The sequence below is a fragment of the Mus caroli genome, unplaced genomic scaffold, assembly GCF_978045245.1.
Source record: "Mus caroli unplaced genomic scaffold, Mus_caroli_1 scaffold_38, whole genome shotgun sequence".
NCBI lineage: Eukaryota > Metazoa > Chordata > Mammalia > Rodentia > Muridae > Mus > Mus caroli.
The window spans coordinates 1,433,641-1,454,635 of record NW_028227293.1 but is presented as its reverse complement, the minus strand read 5'-3'; the positions used below and the strand labels follow the sequence as shown (position 1 = coordinate 1,454,635).

The window sequence follows — 20,995 nt, the reverse complement described above, 5'->3', positions numbered from 1 at the left end:
TGAAGTTCCTTCAAAAGAAAAGCTTATTTGGACTTTTAAATTTGCTACTATGTCTCTTCTAAACAATGTGGAGGGGCATTCAGTAATGATGAGGAAGGAATCAGTTACTTGGCTTACTCCTAGATTAATTTTCATATCAGTGGTCCAAGATTATGGTTTCTGTCTTTTTTTTGTGTGTGTGTGTTTTCTAGACAGGGTTTCTCTGTGTTGCCTTGGCTGTCCTGGAACTCACTCTGTAGACTAGGCTGGCCTCGAACTCAGAAATTCGCCTGCCTCTGCCTCCCGAGTGCTGTGATTAAAGGCATGTGCTACCACGCAAGGTGAGAATGGTTTCTGAACAGTAGCCCCAATTACTTCGTTTTTCTGGTTACTCAATTTCTCTAGTGACTTTGTCAGGACTGAAAAAACTGTTCTGATACCAAGAAGGGAAGTCGTAGGGGTCTCTTCCACAGTTAGGTTTACACTAGTCTCAGGGAATGGGTCTGTGCCCCATATCCCCTAGTCATCATCCTCTGGAGTAAGGACTTAGTTGTTCTGATATCAGTCTCTTTCATGGCACAGTCTCTTGCCCAGTGTCCCTTTTCTTTACAGTACCCACATTGGTCCTTATGTAGAGGTGGTCGTAAAGGTCCTATGGAGTTCTGAGGTCTTTTTGGCCCTGTGTTGCCCAGGTACCCTGTCTGCCTTCTCCCTCCAACTTTTTTATAAACTTCCTTATCACTTGCAAATGTATCCAAAATCCTATTTAAAATTCTTGCCTGCCTTCCATCTCATCTACTTTCTCTTGCCTCAGCTGCTCTCTATTCTCTTTCTCCTATTTCTTTTTAGTCTCTCTCTTATGGTACACTCTCTGCCTCCTTAACCAGATCTTGCAAAGATAGTGTTTACAGACTCTCTAGACACTGTAACATTCTCCTAATGGCAGAAGCAGACTGCCCAATGAAAGCCATGGCCAGAGCGGCCTGCTGGCTCTCTGACACAGGGAGTGTAATGCCTGTATGCTTCTAAGAGGCACTCTAGAAACTCTGCTCCTTTTCCTCTTGTAGGATCCCTCTTACCTTGGCCACATTGCTGGGTTGTCTGTCAGCTCCTCTCATTCCTGGTAATGTATCCCTGCGCCAAAATTTCAACTGCTCACTACCTTCAGGCCTGTTAGGGTACCAGTCACTATGTGTCAGAGGGGGAAGCATGCATCTATTTCATTTGGAAGTTGTGTCAGCCATCCATTTGCCGCCAGCACATTCATTCTTACCTCCAGCAGAATCCTTTTCTTATCTGTGTGATAAAAATAACCCTTAAAAGCTGTTGACAGTCATCCCAAGTTGTCTGATGAGAGAACATGAGAGATTCCATTAGATTAGTAAGGGTAGAGGGGTTTTCAGAGAAGGCAGCGTGATTTGCCTTCCAATTATAAAGATCAGAGAAGGAAAAAGACCAGTAATGAAGGGGCTGCAGTTCCGAGGTCTGCTGGAGTAGGCCATAAGTACCTAAAGCCAGCAAGGTTGTTGAGTCTAGTCTCTCTGGGCTCCATGCTCATTTGTCTTGTGTTCCAGCAGCTGGACCCTCCCCCGTGTCTCCAGTGGTACCCTGGTGAGGTATCTGGGAGAGACCGTTTAGTGTTATGAGGGTGTGGTGTTACAATATTCTGGAGGTTCTTCTATCTCTGGATAGATCTTGGGAGGAGCCAAGGGTTGCAGTTCACCCCCCAACATATTTATCTTAGGGTTTTTTTTTTTTTTTGTTTGTTTGTTTTGTTTTGTTTTGTTTTGTTTTGTTTTTAGTGAGTGGTGGAAAGCTAGGACTCGGGAGTCCAGCTTGTTTTTCTGAACCCAAGGCTTCAACCAGGATGGGGTCAGGTGAGCTTCCTGCGCGGAAATTTCCGAGATGTCAATGTAGGGTGCTTGTTCTGGTTGAGACCCTAGTCTCTTCTGTGCAACAACATCTTTAACTGCAGAAATCACAATCAGTTCAATAGTGCCCTCTGTTGGCCAAGTAACACCAAAAGCCGGCCATTTCGTTGAGAAGAAAGTTCTCCAAAATTTCTTTCTGACATCTACAAACAGACTGTGAATCCTAGTAGTAATTTCAGTTCAATTTTCAAGAGTCAGTCCAAGAGTAGTGCTAATAGTCTGTCCCATCATCAGAGTCACATACAGGGAGACAAACACTATATATATAAATATATATATAAACAGAAATAGACAGCTGAGTGAGCACATGCTCACTTGGCACCCAGTAACAGAAACAGACAGCCAAGTGAGCACACTCTCATTTGGCACCTCGATTGGAGATCTCCATGCATCCCTGGAGCTCCCTCAGACCTTCTGGGATGTCTCCCAGTGCAGCAAGTGGTTACGACTAACATGTCTGTCAGTATCCCTGCCCTCCATCCAGAACAGGGTTGCTCTCAGGAGTGCAGACAACTGCAAACCATAATGCTGAATTCAAACACAGCCGACAGACAAAGACATAGCAAAGACAGGATCCTACCTCCTAGTGGGGTCTCTGAGAACTGGGGTAGGCCTCCTGGTGTATGAGAACGCACATGTAAGACTCCGGAAGTTGGGCTTCCACTCATGTACCGGAATGAGCTGGACAGCAAACTCGAGACATAATCACACCTGATGCAAACTACAAGACGTTTTATTATCAGCTAGCTGAGAATGATGTCCTTCTACCGTACAGGGTGGGGAATTCAACCCCGAGTGGTGACAGTGGGGGGCTTTTAACAGCTAGCTGAGGAATTGGGAAGAGTTGGGAGGATAGCTAGGAGGAGGTGGGTAGAGTTGGGAGGAGTTGGGAGGAGTTGGGAGGAACTGGGTGCAGTTGGGAGGAGATGGGAAGAGTTGGGAGGAGTGTTCTTCTCTGCCCAGATGTCTTTGGTAAAATTTCAATTATCACATCTCTGGCTGTAAGGCTCAGAAACAAAAAAAGGCTTTTTGCAGGCTATAGTTAACAAAGAGCTTCTTTCTAGCTGTATGTTTAGAGATTAGGGAAAACAAGCTTGGGGAAAGTCCAGGGGCTTTACCTTCCAGGGAGAAACGCTCTAAGTGGAGGTCTCACACATGAAGATCTGATAGAAATCTGATGGGTTCATCAGATCCTGGGCCTTTTTTGGTTGGGAGACTATTAATGACTGCTTCTATTTCTTTAGGGGTTATGGGAGTAATTACAGGATTTATCTGATACTGATTTCAATTTCGTACCTATTATCTCTCTAGATAAGTGTGCATTTTTTGCTTATTTCGTTATTTTCATTTTTTTTTTTTTTGAATACATGCTTGTTTTATAAGATCTGATCTGGATTTCCTAAGTTTCTGTTGTTATGGCTCCCTTTTCAATTTTGGTTTTGTGAATTTGGTTACTGTCTCTTTGCCCTGTAGTTAGTCTGGCTAATATTTTATCTATCTTCTTGATTTTCTCAAAGAATCAGCTCCTAATTTGTTTGATTTGTGTGTGTGTGTGTGTGTGTGTGTGTGTGTGTGTGTGTGTGTGTGTGTGTGTGTAGAATTCCTTTGTTTCCATTTGGTTGATTTCAACCCTGAGATTGATTATTTCCTGCCTTCTACTCCTCTTGAGTGAATTTACTTCCTTTGGTTCTAGAATGTTTAGGTGTGCTGTCAACCTACTCCTATATCCTCTGTCCAATTTTTATTTGGAGGCATTCATAGCTATGAGTTTCCTTCTTAGAACTGCTTTCATTGTGTCCCATAACTTTTGGTATGTTGCAGATTCATTTTCATTAAACTCTAAAAAGTCTTAAATTTATTTCTATTTCCTCCTTGCCCAAGTTATCACTCACTATATTGTTGTTCACCTACTATGTTTATGTGTGTTTTCAATTATTTATAACATTATTGAAAATCAACCTTAGTCCTTGGTGATCAGGTAGGATGCATGGGATTATTACAACATTTTTATATCTGTTAAGGCATGTTTTGGGACTGATTATATGGAGAAGACATCATGAGGTGCTGAGAAGAATGGGCATCATTTTGTTTTAGGGTAAAATGTTCTATAGATATCAACTAATCTATTTGTTTCATAACTTCTGTTAGGTTCGCTGAGTCCCATTTAATTTTTGATTCCAGTATCTGTCTATTAATGAGGGAGGGGAGTTCTGCTATTATTGTCTTGGGTACAATGTGTGATTTGAGCTCTACTAAAGTTTCTTATAGGAATGTGAATGCCATTGCATTTGATGTATAAATGTTCAGAATTGGGAGTTCATCTTGGTAAATTTTAACTTTGATGAATATGAAGTGTCCCTTTTTGTCTTTTTTGATAACTTTGGGTTGAAAGTCAAATTTATTTGATATTAGAATTGCTACTCAAGCTTGTTTCTTTGGAACATTATCTTGGAAAATTGTTTTCCAGCCTTTTACTCTGAAGTAATATCTGTCTTTGTCCCTGAGGTTTGTTTCTGGTAGGATGGGTCTTGCTTACAAATCCAGTCTGTTAGTCTATGTCTTTTTATTGGTGAATTGAATCCCCTCATATTAAGAGATACTAAGGAAAAGTCTTTGTTGCTTCCTGATATTTTGGTGGAATTTTTTCATGTAGCTATCTTCTTTTATGTTTGCTTCAAGATAAATGTCTTGCTTTTTCGAGAGTGTAATTTCCCTCCTTATATTGGAGTTTTCCCTTTATTATCCCTTGGAGGGCTGGATTTGTTCAAAAATATTGTGTAAATATTGTTTTTTCATGGAATACCTTCTTTTCTCAAACTATGGTAAGATATTTTTGCTGTGTATTATAGCCTTGGCTGGCATTTCTGTATGATATATGCCCAGGATCTTATGGCTTTCATAGTCTCAGAGGTTAAGTTAGGTATAGTTCTGATAAGTCTTCCTTTATAAGTTACTTGAAATTTCCCATATTGCTTTTAATATTCTTTCTTTCATTCTGTTCTTTTTTCTTTTACTTTTTTTTTTTTTTTTTTGCATTTGATGTTTGGATTATTATATGATGGCAGGAATTTCTCTTCTGGTCTAAACTATTTGGAGTTTTGTAGGCTTCTTGTATATTCACGGGAAACACTTTTTTTAGGTTAGGGAAATTTTCTTCTATAATTTTGTTGAATATACTCACTGTCCCTATAGTTTGGAAAAATTACTTTTCATCGATACCTATTATCCTTAAGTTTCGTCATCTCTTTGTGTCCTGGATTTCATCGATGTAATTATTTCCTTTCTAAAATCTCTTTCAAAAACTCACATGGGCAGTTTCTTGAGAGAAATTCAAATCTTTAGTACTTTATTATCTATTACTTATATAGCATCCATTCAAATGTTTCTATTTTCTCTTGTCAATACAGTAAAGAAGAGCCCAGCATTTGACAAAGATGAGAATATATCGACTCACATAAAAAAGGATGGAGATATGCGGTAAAATTTTCTATAGAGTATTTCAATAGAGTTCAATAGAGTACTTCATAAGTAGTGTTTGTGATCCCTTCACTGGAGAAGTAGATTCAGGAAGATGAACAATTCAAAGTCAGACACTACTATATGTTGTGTTCAAGCCCAGATTGAGGTCCTTGAGACATTGTGATCACAAACACATAGCAACTCATACAGTAGGACCACCTGCATGAGATCTTCCCAGGTATACACAAAAAGAAAAGGAAAAACATCAAAAGAATAAGAGGGGGCCATCTGGGAAGAAGAAGGGTCTCAACAGGAGTCGTAGAGGTATGAATAAACTACTGTGGGGTGTAAATGTATGAATTGTAAAAAGTAAATCATACAAGTTCACTTTGGTAGTCCACCATGTATTTTATATGTATATGTCATTTGTTCCGAACCAAACATATATTTATTATAAATAATTAAAAAAAGGTTCTGTTTAAAGTTTTCTGTGGGGAAGAAAAATGTCCTACCAGTTCACGATATTTCTTACATTAATTTTTATATTCCTTTCTTAACAGAGGTGAACTAGACAGTATGTTGGATAAATCTGGAGGTACGTGTTTTTGGAGGTTTTTGCCTGATTTTTGAAGAGGTCAGAAGAGGGAATCAGATCTCTATAACCCCTATACCATAGGGGATAATTTTAGATTTCACAGTAATTGTAGTTCTCTTTAAAACCCATATGAGATGACTTCTCAACCAACATTCAGAATGAATGATTAGCTGAAGGTGTAGCTCAGTGGTAAAATAACATGTAAAAGTTATGAGTTTCATCTTCAGTGGGCAAAACAAAAAAAGAAAAACAAAACAAAACAAAACAAAACCCAACCAACCCACCAAATTAACAAAAAAAAACTACCAAACAAACAAAACACTGCAATAAGCCTCTCCAATGAAATGTTAGTTTGTGCAGTTTTCCAAATCAACTTCAGATTGTAAAGTGAGCAAGAAACCCAATTTGTTGTAAGGAAACGAGCAAAACCGGCATTAAGCATTTTAGGAGCCTAAACTTAGGCATGATTAGAGAGAGAGAGGGAAAAATGAAGAGAGTGGCTACAAGCTGTTTTGGTAAAATGCTTGCCTTGAAAGTATATGGAGTTAAGGTGGGGACATAGAATCCACTTAAAAAATGCAGGCTGCAACCCAGTGTTGAGTAGGTGGAGACACCTTGTTGGCTAGCAAGGCTAGTGGCATTGGTGAGCTGCAGATTCTGAGAGACCATGTCTCAAGTTTTAAGTTTGGTCAGCTAGTAATGTCACATTCCTTAATTCCAGCAATTGGGAGGCAGAGGCAGGGAGATTTCTGAGTTTGAGGCCAGCTTGGTATACAGGGTGAGTTCCAGGACAACCAAGGCTATACAGAGAAACCCTGTCTTGAATAAAAAAATAAAATTAAAGTAAGTTGGAATATGATTAGAATGCAGTAGATGTCTATTTGTGGCTTTCTTGTGTACACTCATACTGAAATATATACACATCATTTTTTTTTTGCTGAAACTCTTTTTAAGATTTACACAATCCAGTAAAATTATGGTGTTTTTTTTTCTTTCTTGAAATAGATAATATTAAGAAAGTGTCATAATTTTATGATCTCTCCTGTATAGTAAAAATGAACATCTATCGAGAGACATGATCCAGCACACCTTAAAACATGCAAAGGACAGGGATGGAAAGATGGCTTAGAAATTAAGAGCACTTGTTGTTCTTGGACAGAACCAAGTTTTAGTTCCTAGAACCCACATAATGGCTCACAACCATTTTTAATTCTATATCCAGGGGTTTTGGAATTCTCTTCTAGTTTCTATGAACAACATACATGCAGGTTGTATAAATACAAACATGCAAAAACACATTACATAAAAAATAAAACAATTTAAATTACAATCAAGAGGCCCTTCATCTGAAAAAAAAAGTAGGAGAGTCTTTTAGGGGTTCATTTATTTTAACTTTCAAGTTAGTATTGCAAACTTGGAAAATGAAAAGCCTCTGGGTATTAGTAGCAGCTAAAATACTACCTCCCTTTTGCTGCTTGGATGACAGATGAGTGATAAAGCCTAACTCACCCTTAGTACACATGTGAAAACACGACCAATCAGCAAGGGGCTGTGCTGAGATTGCTTTCCTGCTATCCAAACCCTGTTAACCAGTATGCTTTGTAGTGGTCATGGAAGCCCAGTTCTTGAGGAAGATATGTCCGTGAGGAAGCATGGTAGGGAGAAGTCTCAGTGGAGGTAGTCAATTGTCTGTTGAAAGATGGTTAATCCTGTTTGAGCTGGAGGTCTGTGTTGGGATGAAGGTGGAAGGGTGGACGTGTTACTTCAAGAGTAAGGAGAGGAGGTGACTCTCACTGGACTCAGGAAGGTACTGCTTCCAAGTTCACAATTGACTTTCCCATCGGCATCTGCTGAGAAAAACAGAGAACTTCACTAAGGGCAGGAGTTTGCACAGAATAGCTCCTAGCAGAAAGCAGGAATGCCAGGGTATTGCAGACCCTGAAAGTCTTCTTGGGGCCTGGAGATGTGAGGTGTTAGTAAACTGGATGTCAGTTAGTGACACCAACAGACTAAAACCTTCTTTTTGCTGCTGCTGCCCAACAGGAATTCATTATAAATAAACTAAAGACCAGTCTTCATTTTCTTCTACCTGTTGTTAAAATGCCAGATTGCTGAAATTTCTATATATAGTCTCCAAACTGCCTCAAAATACAGAGGCTGCTCTCAGCCTCAGAAGTACTGGGACTTCAGACATAATTTAGGCCAGGCAGTCTTTATTTATATGTTGTTTTGGTTTAGGGAAGTAAGCTGTAACTCTATATCTCAGGATTGTCTGAATCCTCAATTGCAGCTTGGACTAGCCTTGAACCTAAAGTCCTCATCCTTACAAAATGTACCTGGACCTGAGGAAACATGTATATTTTATTTTTTTATATTTAATTTTTTTTATCCTTTTTTTTTTTCATTGTTGAAGTTTGAAACCAGTACTTCTTGCTGTAGCAGTAAAATATTTGTCCAAACAGGAAGAACTTTATATTTTAGATCTGCTTTAGGTTTGTATTGTGATGAAACAGATTGAGGAGCTTGGTTGTGATAAAAACAACCATGATTTCATTTGGAGACTGAGATGCAGAGACATTTACTCTAATTTATCAAAAACTTAGCAGGAATGGTACCAAAATTTATATCATCCTGAGATTACATATAAACCTACTTGAAGTCACAGTTAAAGCCATAATTTTGTTTGTGTGTTTGTGTGTGTTTGTGTCTGTGTGTGTCTGTGTTTATTTACATTTCAAATATTAGCCTTTTCCTGATTTCACCCCAGAAAGTTTCTATTCCATTCGACCCTCCCTGTGCTTCTATGAGCATGTTCTCCCAACCACCCACTCCCACATTTCTACTGTGGCAGTTACATGCACTTGGGCATACAGCCTTCACAGGATCACAGGACCAAGGACCTCTTCTCTCACTGATGTCTGACAATGCCATCCTCTAATATATATGTAGCTGGAATCATGGGTCCCCCTCTTTGTTTGGTGGCATAGTCCCTGGGTGCTCTGGGGGGTTACTTGTTTCATATTGATGTTCTTCCTGTAAGGTTAGAAACCCCTTCAGCTCCTTCAGTCCTTCCTCATCCCCTCCACTGGGGACCCCATGATCAGGCTGTGACCATCAACCTCTGTTCTTGCCAAGCTCTGGCAGTGCCTCTTATAAGACAGTCATATTCAGCTCCTGTCAGCAAGCACATGGTATCGACAATAGTGAATGTGTCTGCTGTCTGTGTATGGGATGGATCCATATGTTGGGCAGACCCTGGATGGTCTGTTTGGTTCGTATTGATATTCTTCCTATAAGGTTGCAAACCCCTTCAGCTCCTTCAGTCCTTCCTCTAACTCCTCCACTGGGAACCCCATGATCAGTCTGATTGCTGGCTGTGAGATTCAGTCTCTGTTCCTACAAAGCTCTGGCAGAGCCTCTCAGGAGACAGCCTTATTAGGCTACTGTCAGCAAGTACTTGTTGGTATCTACAATGGTGACTGGGTCTGGTGTCTGTACTGGGTCTGTATATGAGATGGTTCCACAGGTTGTGCAGATTCTGTGTGGTCATTCCTTCAGTCTGTGCCCTGAACTTTGTCTCAATATTTCCTCCCAGTAGTATTTTGTTCCCCATTCTAAGGCCCGAAACACCCTCACTTTTGTCTTCCTTCTACTTGAGCTTCATGTGGACTGTGAATTACATTTTGGGTATTCTGAGATTTTAGGCTAATACCCAATTATCAGTGAGTGCATACCATGTTTTTTTACTTTGGGGTTTTGTTACCTCATATAGGATGATATAATTTAGATCCATCCATTTGCCTGTGAATTTCATAAAGCCATTGTCTCTGTACCATTACCATACACTTTTTTTTTTTAATCACTATTTTTGTATAATACAGATTGAGGTCACGGATGATTCCCCCTGAAGTTCTTTTATTGTTGAGATCTGTTTTTCGATATTCTGGGGTTTTGATATTCCGAATGATTTTGCATATTGCTGTTTCTATCGCTATGAAGAATTGAATTTGAATTTTGATGGAGAGTGCATGGAATCTGTAGATTGCTTTTGGCAAGACATCCACTTTTACTAAATTAATCGGGTCACCAATCTATGAAGCATGGGAGATCTTTCCATCTTCTGAGATTTGTAATTTCTTTCTTCAGAGAATTGAAGTTCTTGTCATGGAGATCTTTCACTTGCTTGGTTTGAGTCACACCAAGGTATTATAATTTGTGACTTTTGATAGGTGTTGTTTCCATAATTTCTTTTCAGCCTGTTTATCCTTTGAGTAGAGGAAAGCTACTGATTTGTTTCAGTTAATTGTATATCTAGCCACTTTGATGAAGTTGTTTTTAAGGTTTACAGGTTCTCTGGTGGAATTTTTGGGGTCACTTAAATATACTATTTTATCATCTTCTAATAGTGATATTTTGACTTCTTCCTTTCCAATTTTTTATTCCTTTGACGTCTCTTGTTGTCTATTTGCTCTGGGTAGAACTTCTAGTACTATAGTGAACAAGTAGGGAGAGACTGAGAATCCTTGTCTAGTCCTGTCTTGTCTTATTTTAGTGGGATTGCATCAAGTTTCTCTCCATTTAATTTGATCCCAGAAGTTAGAGTCACGCCAAGGTATTTTTTATTATTTGTGACTATTAAGAAGGGTGTTGTTACCTAATTCCTTTCTCAGCCTGTTTATTCTTTGTGTAGAGAAAGGCCATTGACTTGTTTGAGTTAATTTTAAATCCAGCTACTTCACCGAAACTGTTTATCATGTTTAGGAGTTGTCTGGTATAATTTTTGGGGTCACTTATATATACCATCATATCCTCTGCAAAAATAGATATTTTGACTTCTTCCTTGCCAATTTGTGTCCCCTTGATTTCCTTTTGTTGTCGAACTGCTCTGGCTAAGATGTCAAGTACAATATTGAATAGGAGGGAAGAAAGTGGGCAGCCTTGTCTAGTCTCTGATTTTAGTGGGTTTGCTTCCAGCTTTTCACCATTTATTTTGACGTTGGCTACTGGTTTTCTGTAGATTGCTTTTATCATGTTTCGGTTTGGGCCTTGAATTCCTAATCTTTCCAAGACTATTAACATGAAACGGTGTTGGATTTTGTCAATGCTTTCTCCGCATCTAAGCAGATGATCCTGTGGTTTTTGTCTTTGAGTTTGTTTATATAATGGATTACATTGATGGATTTACATATATTAAACCATCCCTGCATCCCTGAAATTAAACCTACTTGGTCATGATGGATGATTATTTTAATGTGTTCTTGGAATCAGTTAGCAAGATTTTATTGAATATTTTTGCATCGATATTCGTAAGAGAAATTGGTCTTAAGTAATCCATCTTTGTTAGATCTTTCTGTGGTTTAGGTATCAAAGTAATTGTTGCTTCACAGATTGAGTTGGGTAGAGTACATTCTGCTTCTATTTTGTGGAATTGTTAGTGAAGAACTGGAATTAGATCGTCTTTAAAGGTCTGATAGAACTCTCCACAAAACCCATCTGGTCCTGGGCTATTTTTGGTGGGGAGACTAATAATGACTTCTTCTATTCCTTTAGGGGATATGGGATTGTTTAGATCATTAACTTGATTCTGGTTTAACTTTGGTACCTTCTATCTGTCTAGAAATGTGTCCATTTTGTCCATGTTTTCCAGAGTATAACCTTTTGTAGAAGGATCTGATGGAGTTTTGGATTTCTTAAGGATCTGTTGTTATGTCTCCCTTTTCATTTCTGATTTTGTCAATTAGGATGCTGTCCATGTCCCCTCTAGTGAGTCTGGCTAAGTGTTTATCTATCTTGTTGATTTTCTCAAAGAACCAGATCCTCGTTTGATTGAGTCTTTGAATAGTTCTTGTTTCCACTTGGTTGATTTCACTCCTGAGTTCAATTATTTCCTGCCTTCTACTCCTCTTGAGTGAATTTGCTTCCTTTTTTCCTGGAACTTTTATTTGTGTTGTAAACTACTAGTGTGTGCTCTCTCTAGTTTCTTTTTGAGGCACTCAGAGCTATGAGTTTCCCTCTTAGATATGCTTTCACTGTGTCCCAGAAGTTTGGGTATGTTGTGGCTTCATTTTCATTAAACTCTAAAATGTCTTGTATTTCTTTCTCTATTCCTTCATTGACGAAGGTATCATTGAGAAGAATGTTGTTCAGTTTCCACATGAATGTTGGCTTTCCTTTATTAATGTTGTTATTGACGATCATCCATAGTCCATGGTGGTCTGATAGAATGCAATGGGGCAATTGCAATATTTTTGTATCTGTTGAATACTGTTTTGTGACAAATTATATGGTCAGTTTTGGAGAAGATACCATGAGGTGCTGAGAAGAAGGTATATCCTTCTGTTTTAGGATACAATCTTCTGTAGATATCTGTTAAGTTTATTTGTTTCATAACTTCTGTAAGTTTCATTGTGTCCCTGTTTAGTTTCTGTTTCCACAATCTGTCTATTGATGAAAGTGTGTTGAAGTCTCACACTATGCAATGTGTGCTTTGAGCTTTACTAAAGTTTATTTAATGAATTTGACTGCCCATGTATTTGAGCATAGATATTCAGAATTGAGGGTTCCTCTAGGAGAATTTTACCTTTGATGAGTATGAAGTGTCCCACCTTCTCATTTATGATAACTTTGGGTTGGAAGTTGATTTTATTCGATATTAGAATGGTTACTCCAACTTGTTTCTTCAGACCATTTGCTTGGAAAATTGTTTTCCAGACTTTCACTCTGAGGTAGTGTTTGTCTTTTTCCTTAAGATGGGTTTCCTCTAAAAAGCAAAATATTGTGTCCTGTTTTTATAGCCAGTCGTTAGTCTATGTCTCTTTATTGGGGAATTGAGTCCAGTGATATTAAGAGACATTAAGGAAAAGTAAATGTTGCTTCCTATTATTTTTGTTGTTAGAGTTGGCATTTTGTTCTTGTGTTTGCCTTCTTTTTGGTTAGTTGAAGAATTACTTTGTTGCTTTTTATAGGGCGTGGTTTCTGTTCTTGTATTGTTTTGTTTTGTTTGTTTTTTAGTTTTGTTTTTTCCTGCTATTATCCTTTGAAGGGCTGGACTGGTGGAAAGATAATGTGTGAATTTAGTTTTGTCATGGAATACTTTGGTTTCTCCATCAATGGTAATTGAGTGTTTGGCTGGTTATAGTATCCTAGGCTGGCATTTGTGTTAACTTAGTGTCTGTATAACATCTGTCCAGGATCGTCTGGCTTTCATAGTCTCTGGTGAAAAGTCTGGTGTTTTTCTGATAGGCCTGCCTTTATATGTTACTTGACCTTTTTCCCTTACTGCTTTTAATATTCTCTCTTTATTTTTTGTTTTGATTATTATGTGTCAAGAGGAATTACTTTTCTGGTCCAGTCTATTTGTAGTTCTGTAGGCTTCTTGTATGTTCATGTGCATGCCTTTCTTTAGGTTTGGTAAGTTTTCTTCTATAATTTTGTTGAAGATATTTGCTGGCCCTTTAAGTTGAAAATCTTCATTCTCATCTACTCCTATTATCCATAGTTTTTGTCTTCTCATTGTGTTCTGGATTTCCTGGATGTTTTGAGTTAGGATCTTTTTGCATTTTGTATTTTCTTTGATTGTTGTGCCAATGTTCTCTATGGAATGTTCTGCACCTGAGATTCTCTCTTCCATCTCTTGTATTATGTTGCTGATGCTCAAGTCTATGGTTCCAGATTTCTTTCCTAGGGTTTCTATTTTCAGCGTTGCCTCACTTTGGGTTTTTTTTTTTTTTTTAATTGTGTCTACTTCTCTTTTAAGGTCTTGGATGATGTTATTTATTCCATCACCTGTTTGGTCGTGTTTTTCTGCAATTTTTTAAGGGATTTTTTTTTTTTTTTTTTTTTTTTTTTGGTCTTCAACCTGTTTAGCAGTGTTCTTCTATATATCTTTAAGTGAGTTATTAAAGTTCTTCTTGATGTCCTCTACCATCATCATGAGATATGCTTTTAAATCCTGGTCTATCTTTTTGGGTTTTTTGGGGTGCCCAGGATTGTGTAGGGTGGGAGTAATGAGTGCTGATGATGGTGAGTGGTCTTGGTTTCTGTTAAAAAATTCTTATGTTTGCCTTTTTCGATCTGGTAATCTGTGGAGTGAGTTGTTATAGCTGTCTCTGGTTAGAGATTGTTCCTCAGGTTATTATGTTAGCCTCTATCAGAAAACCTGGGTGTCTAGCTCTCTCCTGAGTTTTAGTCGTCAGAGTACTCTCTGCAGGCAAGCTCTACTCTTGCAGGGAAGGTGCCCAGATATGTGGTGTTCAAATCTGCCTCCTAGCAGAAGTTGTGTTCCACTCACCAGAGGGCCTAAGATCCCATGGAAAGTTCTCTGGGGACTTTGGGGGTGTCCGTAGACTCGGAGCCCATGTTGCCCCAGTGCTAGTGTCAACTGGAAGGGATTTGTGACTCTGGTCAGGCCGGGTTTTCTGCTTCCCTCCTTAATGCTGTCTCAGGTCCTTCGAGATTGGATTGGAGAAGAAGTTGTGTTCAATTCACCAGAGGTTCTAAGATTCTGTGGAGAGTCCTGTGGGGACCTTGTTGGTGTCTGCAGATTACATGCCTAAGTGCCCAGGTGCTGGCCTCAAGTTGCCTCTTGAATCCTGAAATCCTGGTGTGAAAAATCTCCTGAGATCCTGCTGTGTCAGAGCTCTTGGGAGTTTAGCTTTCTCTGTGTGTTGCAAGGTTTGGTGGGGTGCCAGATCCCGAGGTTTTCTCTGGACAGAGATGCAAGCCACAAGGAACCCGTGCCTCTGCCTGGGAGGTTGTTTTTGTTGCCCTGGATCTTGTGGTGGTCCTAGTTACACAGGGTGCTGCAAAAGATGCTGAGTCCTCAGCTGTGATCGTCTGTCAGAACTCCAGTGTTCCTGGGTGTGTTTTCACATCTCTTGAGAGTCAAGCTTCCTTTGTGATCATGTGATCTTGGGCACTTCAGAGTACATTGGAGTGGGACTCCCTCTGGATGTCTTAAGAGTGGTTTCTGAGCCAGGATCTCAGGTCTGCCCTATGTACAGGTTCAGTCAGGAAGAAATCCAGGCCACTGGCCTGGCAGGATTTCCTCTGTGCCTAGATCTTTTGGGACTCAGTTACACCTGATGTGGGGGCCTTTACTATGATCCTGCGAGTGGTAGAGCACCTGGAAGTTGAGTTTCCTCTGGCTCTTGTGGGATTAGGTGCAGAGTCAGATCCCAAGGTCTACTCATGACACAGACTCTTGCAAATATTTTTGATTTAGCATCGTGGAATAATTTTTTCCTGTGATACAGAAAATGAAAATAGTGCTTTGGTGTGACATTAATGAAACTTAATTTTTATTTTTTGTATGTTCTTGTCTGTGGTACATATATACACATGTGGAGGGCAGAGGAGGATGTTGGGTGATGCTCTATTACTTTTCATCTTATTTCCTTAAGACAGGTCTTTCACCAAATGCAGGTAGACAAGCATCCAGCAAGACCTAGCAATTCTCACTCTGTCAACCACAGTGCTGTTCTTGTAGAAACAACCATCCATGGTTGGTTTTGTAGATGGGTACTAGATTCTAATTTGTGAAATTCCTCTTTTCACAGTAGGCCCTCAAGTTTTGAGGCATCTTCATAACTTCTTTGAAGGGATTTTAAGAGGAAAAAATTGATGTAAACACTTTTACAGTTCCATGTACTTAAACCTAAGTGATATGTATACAAAATTCTGTACATGAAACATATTTTTATTGACCCAGTTTTAATTTTATATTTAGTCAGTTCCTTTTCTAGGATGCCTCTGTGCTTCTTTCTTTATATGGCACAGTGGAAAACTGAATTCTTTAAAGTAACCCTTATTACTTTTTTTTACATTTTATTTTATAGGTATGGTTGTTTTGCTCTCACGTGTGTATGTGTACAACATGTGTGTCTGGTACCTGTGGAGTCTTGATGAAACCATTGAATCCCCTGCATCTGAAGTTATATGCTGTGAGCCACCTTGTGGGTGCAGGGAATCCAATCTCAGATCTCTGGAAGGGATCCAGTGTTCTTAACTACTGAATTATCTTTCCAATACTCTCATTGGTTTTTATGGTGCATGCCGAATTTAGAACAGGGCATCACATCCTCTGGAACTGGAGTTGGAGATATTTGTGCACATCATGTAGGTGCTAGGATTCAAACTCAGGTTTGATTGTGACAGGGTCTCATTTTGTAGCTCAGGCTGTCCTGGAACTCACTATGTCGACCAGGTTAACCTGGAACTCACAAAGATCTGCCTGTTTTTGCCTCCAGAGTACTAGGATTAAAATGGAACCAATATGCCTGGCTGCCATCTTATTTGAAATTGAATATTTTAAATAATGTGTCTAACAATTCCACAGTCAAGTTTGTTCTTTCAGTTGCATTATCTTTTGTAGATTTAGAAAAGAATTAGCCTGTATTAAAAGTGTTTCCCTATGAAGAATTAAAGCCCACCTTTGATCCTTTGTTTCGTGCATTTGTTCTTTGGAAACTGTTCTTGAAGCTTAAAATTCTTTTACTTACAGAAATTAAAATTCAGATAAGATTAGATATTTCTTGTCTAAAATACATGGAGTGTTTTTTTTTTTTTCTGTGTTGTGGAATATTTCTGTAGACTTTACTGGTTGAACATCCTTCATCTGAACATACAAAACCCTAAAGTATTCTAAAGTATGAAGCATGTTGGTGATATCTTTCATTTAATTTTAAGTTTTCTTGGCATTATTGAATGGATTTTATCTATTATCTATATCTATTTTTATGAATACATGGAATCACTTAAGTTTCTTCAAAATGACCCTTAATTTTTAATATAGGTGACATTTATAAGAAGCTTCACATAAAGAAAAAATGGATGAAAATGTATATGAAAGATTCTTTCAATGGCAGCAACCAGAAATTAGAAAGGCTTTGCAAAAAGAAAAATCGAAAGAGGTAGAGTTGTTAGATTTGTAGGACCACATGTGTATCATTTTAAAAATTATATATGGCTGAAGTTTAAAAAAATATATCACGTCTGATCCTTTAGTAAAAATATGTGGCCTTGAATTTGTCTAAACAGTTAACCCTATAACTTATTGCCTTCAAGGAAACTAAATCAAATTCTTAGAAATCTGTGAAAATTTTATTTTCTTCTTTAAGTAACTGTTAATGAGATTTTAAATTTAATTTACATTCATTGTGGAAATACAGAAGTCCTGCACATAGTCTTAGAAATGTAATTTATGGATTATTATGCTTAACAATATGGAAAAACAACAACTACAGTTACATATGTGGGCATTATCTATATTTTAATTGTCTTATGTTTTACACTATGTCTTAACTGAGGCAATATATGAAAAATAAATTAGACCTTATATTTGGTAGGAAATAATGAAAAAACACTGTGAAATATAATTATTTCTCATATATATAGGATTTATATTTATATTCATTTTTATTTATCATTATATTCATAGTTATATTTATAGTTATATTCATATTCACATTCATATTTTTACATTTATATTTATTTTTATTTATATATATTTATATTTATATATACACACACAAACTAATTTAATTTTGAAAAGGTAAAATATAAAAGAATACTTCTCTCATAATATGTTATGGGAAAAAATCTATAATGATTTCCCATTAGATAATTTTATACTGCTATTTTTCTCTTTATAATATGAAATGATCAATTTAATTTGTTTTGAGTGTTCTTTTTCATATTGGTATGAAATATGACTGCTTTCATTACTGTGCTTTACAGGAAGAACATCAATAAAAAAATATGTGATCAGTATATAACTACATTTCAGAAGTCTGATATGGATGTATAGAAATTCAATGAAGAAAAAGAAAATCAGCGGTTGGTACCATAACTAACTTTATATTTAACCTAGTATAACTAAGTATCAAGTAGGAATGGAGAAACAAGCCTTGATTTGGGCACATGAAACTAAATGAAGTTTCACTATCTATCTATACTTGGCTCTGTTGTAGTCCTACTGAGATGTAAACCACTGATCACATACTATATCAATGAAAAACACTAGGCGTTTTATGGTAGACCAGATCATAAATTTTCAAGAGGCAGACATTTGCAGAAAGATGAAAAGAGGATTACCAGTGTCTACAAAATGAAGCACAATACACCAGAGCTGAAAGGAGAGAGAAAGCTTATTTACTGTTGTCATCTGGACTCTGTTGTTAATATTAGAAAACCAACTCAAATTGGCAAATACTTTCTTACAATCTTAAACTTAGTACAAATTTAGTAACAACAGTGGATGGAAACAACCTTTCTCAACAGTCCTGGCAGAATATTCCTTTGGAAGAATATCACCAAAACATTTTATATCATCTCTCCTTTACTGTACCAATAACTGCAGTCATCACATTGTTTCCAAGTAAGATCTGAGACAACGATGATCTTATTAACTAATTTTATTTTTTACTTGATTGGTTAATAGTTTGGAAAGTATTCAATTGGAAATGAACAGTAAAACAATTCTTGCCTCCGAAGGCATTGATGAAGGTACCATTATGAGTCAGTTCAGGAAAGAGATGGGAACTAAAGACTAAATAAATAAATAAATAAATAAATAAATAAATAAATAAATAAATAAATAAACAAATAAATAAATACTCCAATTGAAGGCAATTTTTAAACATTGACCTCGGGATGAAATTTCAAGGATGAGTGATTATCCATGTACATGAGGAGTCTAAAGACAGCCCCTCAGAGTACTTCAATATTTGTAAATCTGCATGAGGCAGCTGGTGAGTGGGAGCCATTAATGGAAGAGAACAATTGGTAGAAAGAAAACTACCATGAGTGAAGGAAAATTTTGAAGAAGAAAAGATCACTAACTGTGTCATATTCTGCAAATGGGCAAAATAAGATTGATTTTCAGGGCTGGAAGATGGTTTAGTTGGTAATTTTTCTCCTGTGTAGGCATGGAGACCCGAGCTTATATTCGCTGATCAGCATGCATGCACACACCACCACCACCACCACCACCACCACCACCACCACCACCACCACCACCACCACCACCATCACCAAAAACAACAAACTAGCAAAACTAAAAAAAGCCACCACCAACACAACAACAACAACAACAAAAAGTTGGTGTATTGGTGAGCATTTTACAAAGACCAAACTCAGATATAATTCAGAGATAAGAAGATTCCCAGATCTTCGTAGCAACCAGGTGTAGCATAATGGATGAATTCTAGGTTCAGTGAGATTCTGTCTCCGAAAGAGTAGCGTGCAACCGAAGAAGACACCCAATATTAACCCTTTGTCTCCATATGTATGCAGGTGTATTTTTTTTAAAGGTAAACTTAACAAATTGGAGGTCAATTTACTTAATAAAGATGATTTGAGTGGAAATGTGAGGTACAAAACTGATCACAGTGAATAAAGGACAAAATAGGTATGTAGTAGCCCAAGGAGAAAAGGTGTAAAAGATTGTCTTAATATTTTTTTTTAAATGAAAATTACCATGGTTGTGTGCCAACATAAAGAATACAAAGAGAACTTTATGTTACTACTTCCCTGTGTTACTTGAGATTGGATCCTAGAGAAAACCAATCAGCAACTAAAATTTGTCCTCAGACATATTTTTATACTTTATTTTGAGGCAGTGTATCTTTATTGATCATGAGTATTCATGACCTTGTGATCATTCTAAATCAAACTTTATAAAACTTAGTTCTATAGGTATTACATTGACGGCCAGCTAGAGTCGTAAATGTAAAATCAAAATTACAATTGCTGTAACTTTTGACAATAGTTGAGACAAAGGAAAACCTTGAACTTAGTAAAAAACAAGTATATGTCATCCTTAAGAATGGAAGAGAAGGTAGAAGACATGGCACATACACATGTGTGTGTGGGGGGGGGGGGAGGTAGATACGGAGATGATGTAGTGAACTACCTCCTTGGATTGCTTATGCTATTTAGCAAAATGATGACATTATATGGTAAAAGCATTAACGCTAGCTAGAGTTAAGCTTCCCAGACTAGGATATTTCCAAGTTCATGTTTGCATGGTGCATGCCTATAAATATAAGTATTTGGGAGGCTAAGGTCATTCTGTGCATTATGGAAAATTCTTTTTCATTAAAAAAAAAGTTTTCTTACCCCACAATTGGTAGCATAATTTTATTTCATGTTATTTTAAAAATATAAGTATATTTAGACATAATCGTTGTCAAAAATTTAAGGCAGTTGGAAGATTATTCCTTTTATGTTTCATATGGAATTATTTTTGCTCATGTATATATTTTATTATTGGAGATACATAACTGCTTGATTGTTAGCTTAGCATTCATGCTGCATGGCAGTAACACCAAAAATAAACAGAATTGTTATAGTAATGTTTTCCTTTTACCTTTGTAGAACAATTATCAAAAAGAAAAACAAGCATTGAAAGTAACCCTAATCCTAATCCTAACCCTAACACTAACCCTAATCCCAACCCTACCTAACCCTTACCCTATAAATCATTTTCACAGAATCTTTCATATTTGTATTAATGGGAGATTATTTAATGAAGTTCTTTTCTGTTTTAGGGTTTGATGAACTTGGGGACCAACAACTAAGATATGCTTTTTGATACAGATGGTGAACGGAGAAAAAATGTCTGTGTTTAAAAGAGACATCATGGAGAATACTCTGAAGTACTTTTCTAATTTCCAATCTTCAAACTAATGAAGCATGCACATTTTTCACTTGCTTGTACATTTGTAACCAAATTAAAAAAAATTGCTAACTTTTTTGTCTCCTATAAAACAGAGTTTGAAAGGTTCTTTCATCCTTGTTATTCTGATGCTTCTCTGAAGGAAGTTAAATCTCAATGATGTGATTACAAAGTTAACTAGGAGGTATACCTTTAGAGTCAAAATACAACTCCTTTATTTTTTAACATCTCTAATCATTTTCTTGTTTAATTATAAGAGCATATTTATATTAACTTCCAAATAAAATCTAAAAGAATATGTGAATGGAAAATAGCCCGTTGGACCAAACTTCCCCACACTATTGTAGTGAGTTA

General features: G+C 37.2%; 1 protein-coding gene across 2 annotated transcripts in view; it reads left to right on the top strand.

Moving 5' to 3' along the window:
• Positions 1–20,681, top strand: part of LOC146999807 (X-linked lymphocyte-regulated protein PM1-like) — a 29,110-nt gene extending 8,429 nt beyond the window's left edge. For both annotated transcript variants that reach the window (XM_085834431.1, XM_085834430.1), the window contains 5 exons: positions 5,318–5,387; positions 5,930–5,964; positions 16,757–16,874; positions 17,701–17,799; positions 20,514–20,681. In XM_085834431.1, coding sequence (XP_085690557.1) covers positions 5,318–5,387; positions 5,930–5,964; positions 16,757–16,874; positions 17,701–17,770 — 293 coding nt within the window. In that variant the 3' untranslated portion in view covers positions 17,771–17,799; positions 20,514–20,681. The remainder of the gene's footprint in view (positions 1–5,317; positions 5,388–5,929; positions 5,965–16,756; positions 16,875–17,700; positions 17,800–20,513) is intronic.
• The last annotated feature ends 314 nt before the right edge of the window (positions 20,682–20,995 follow it).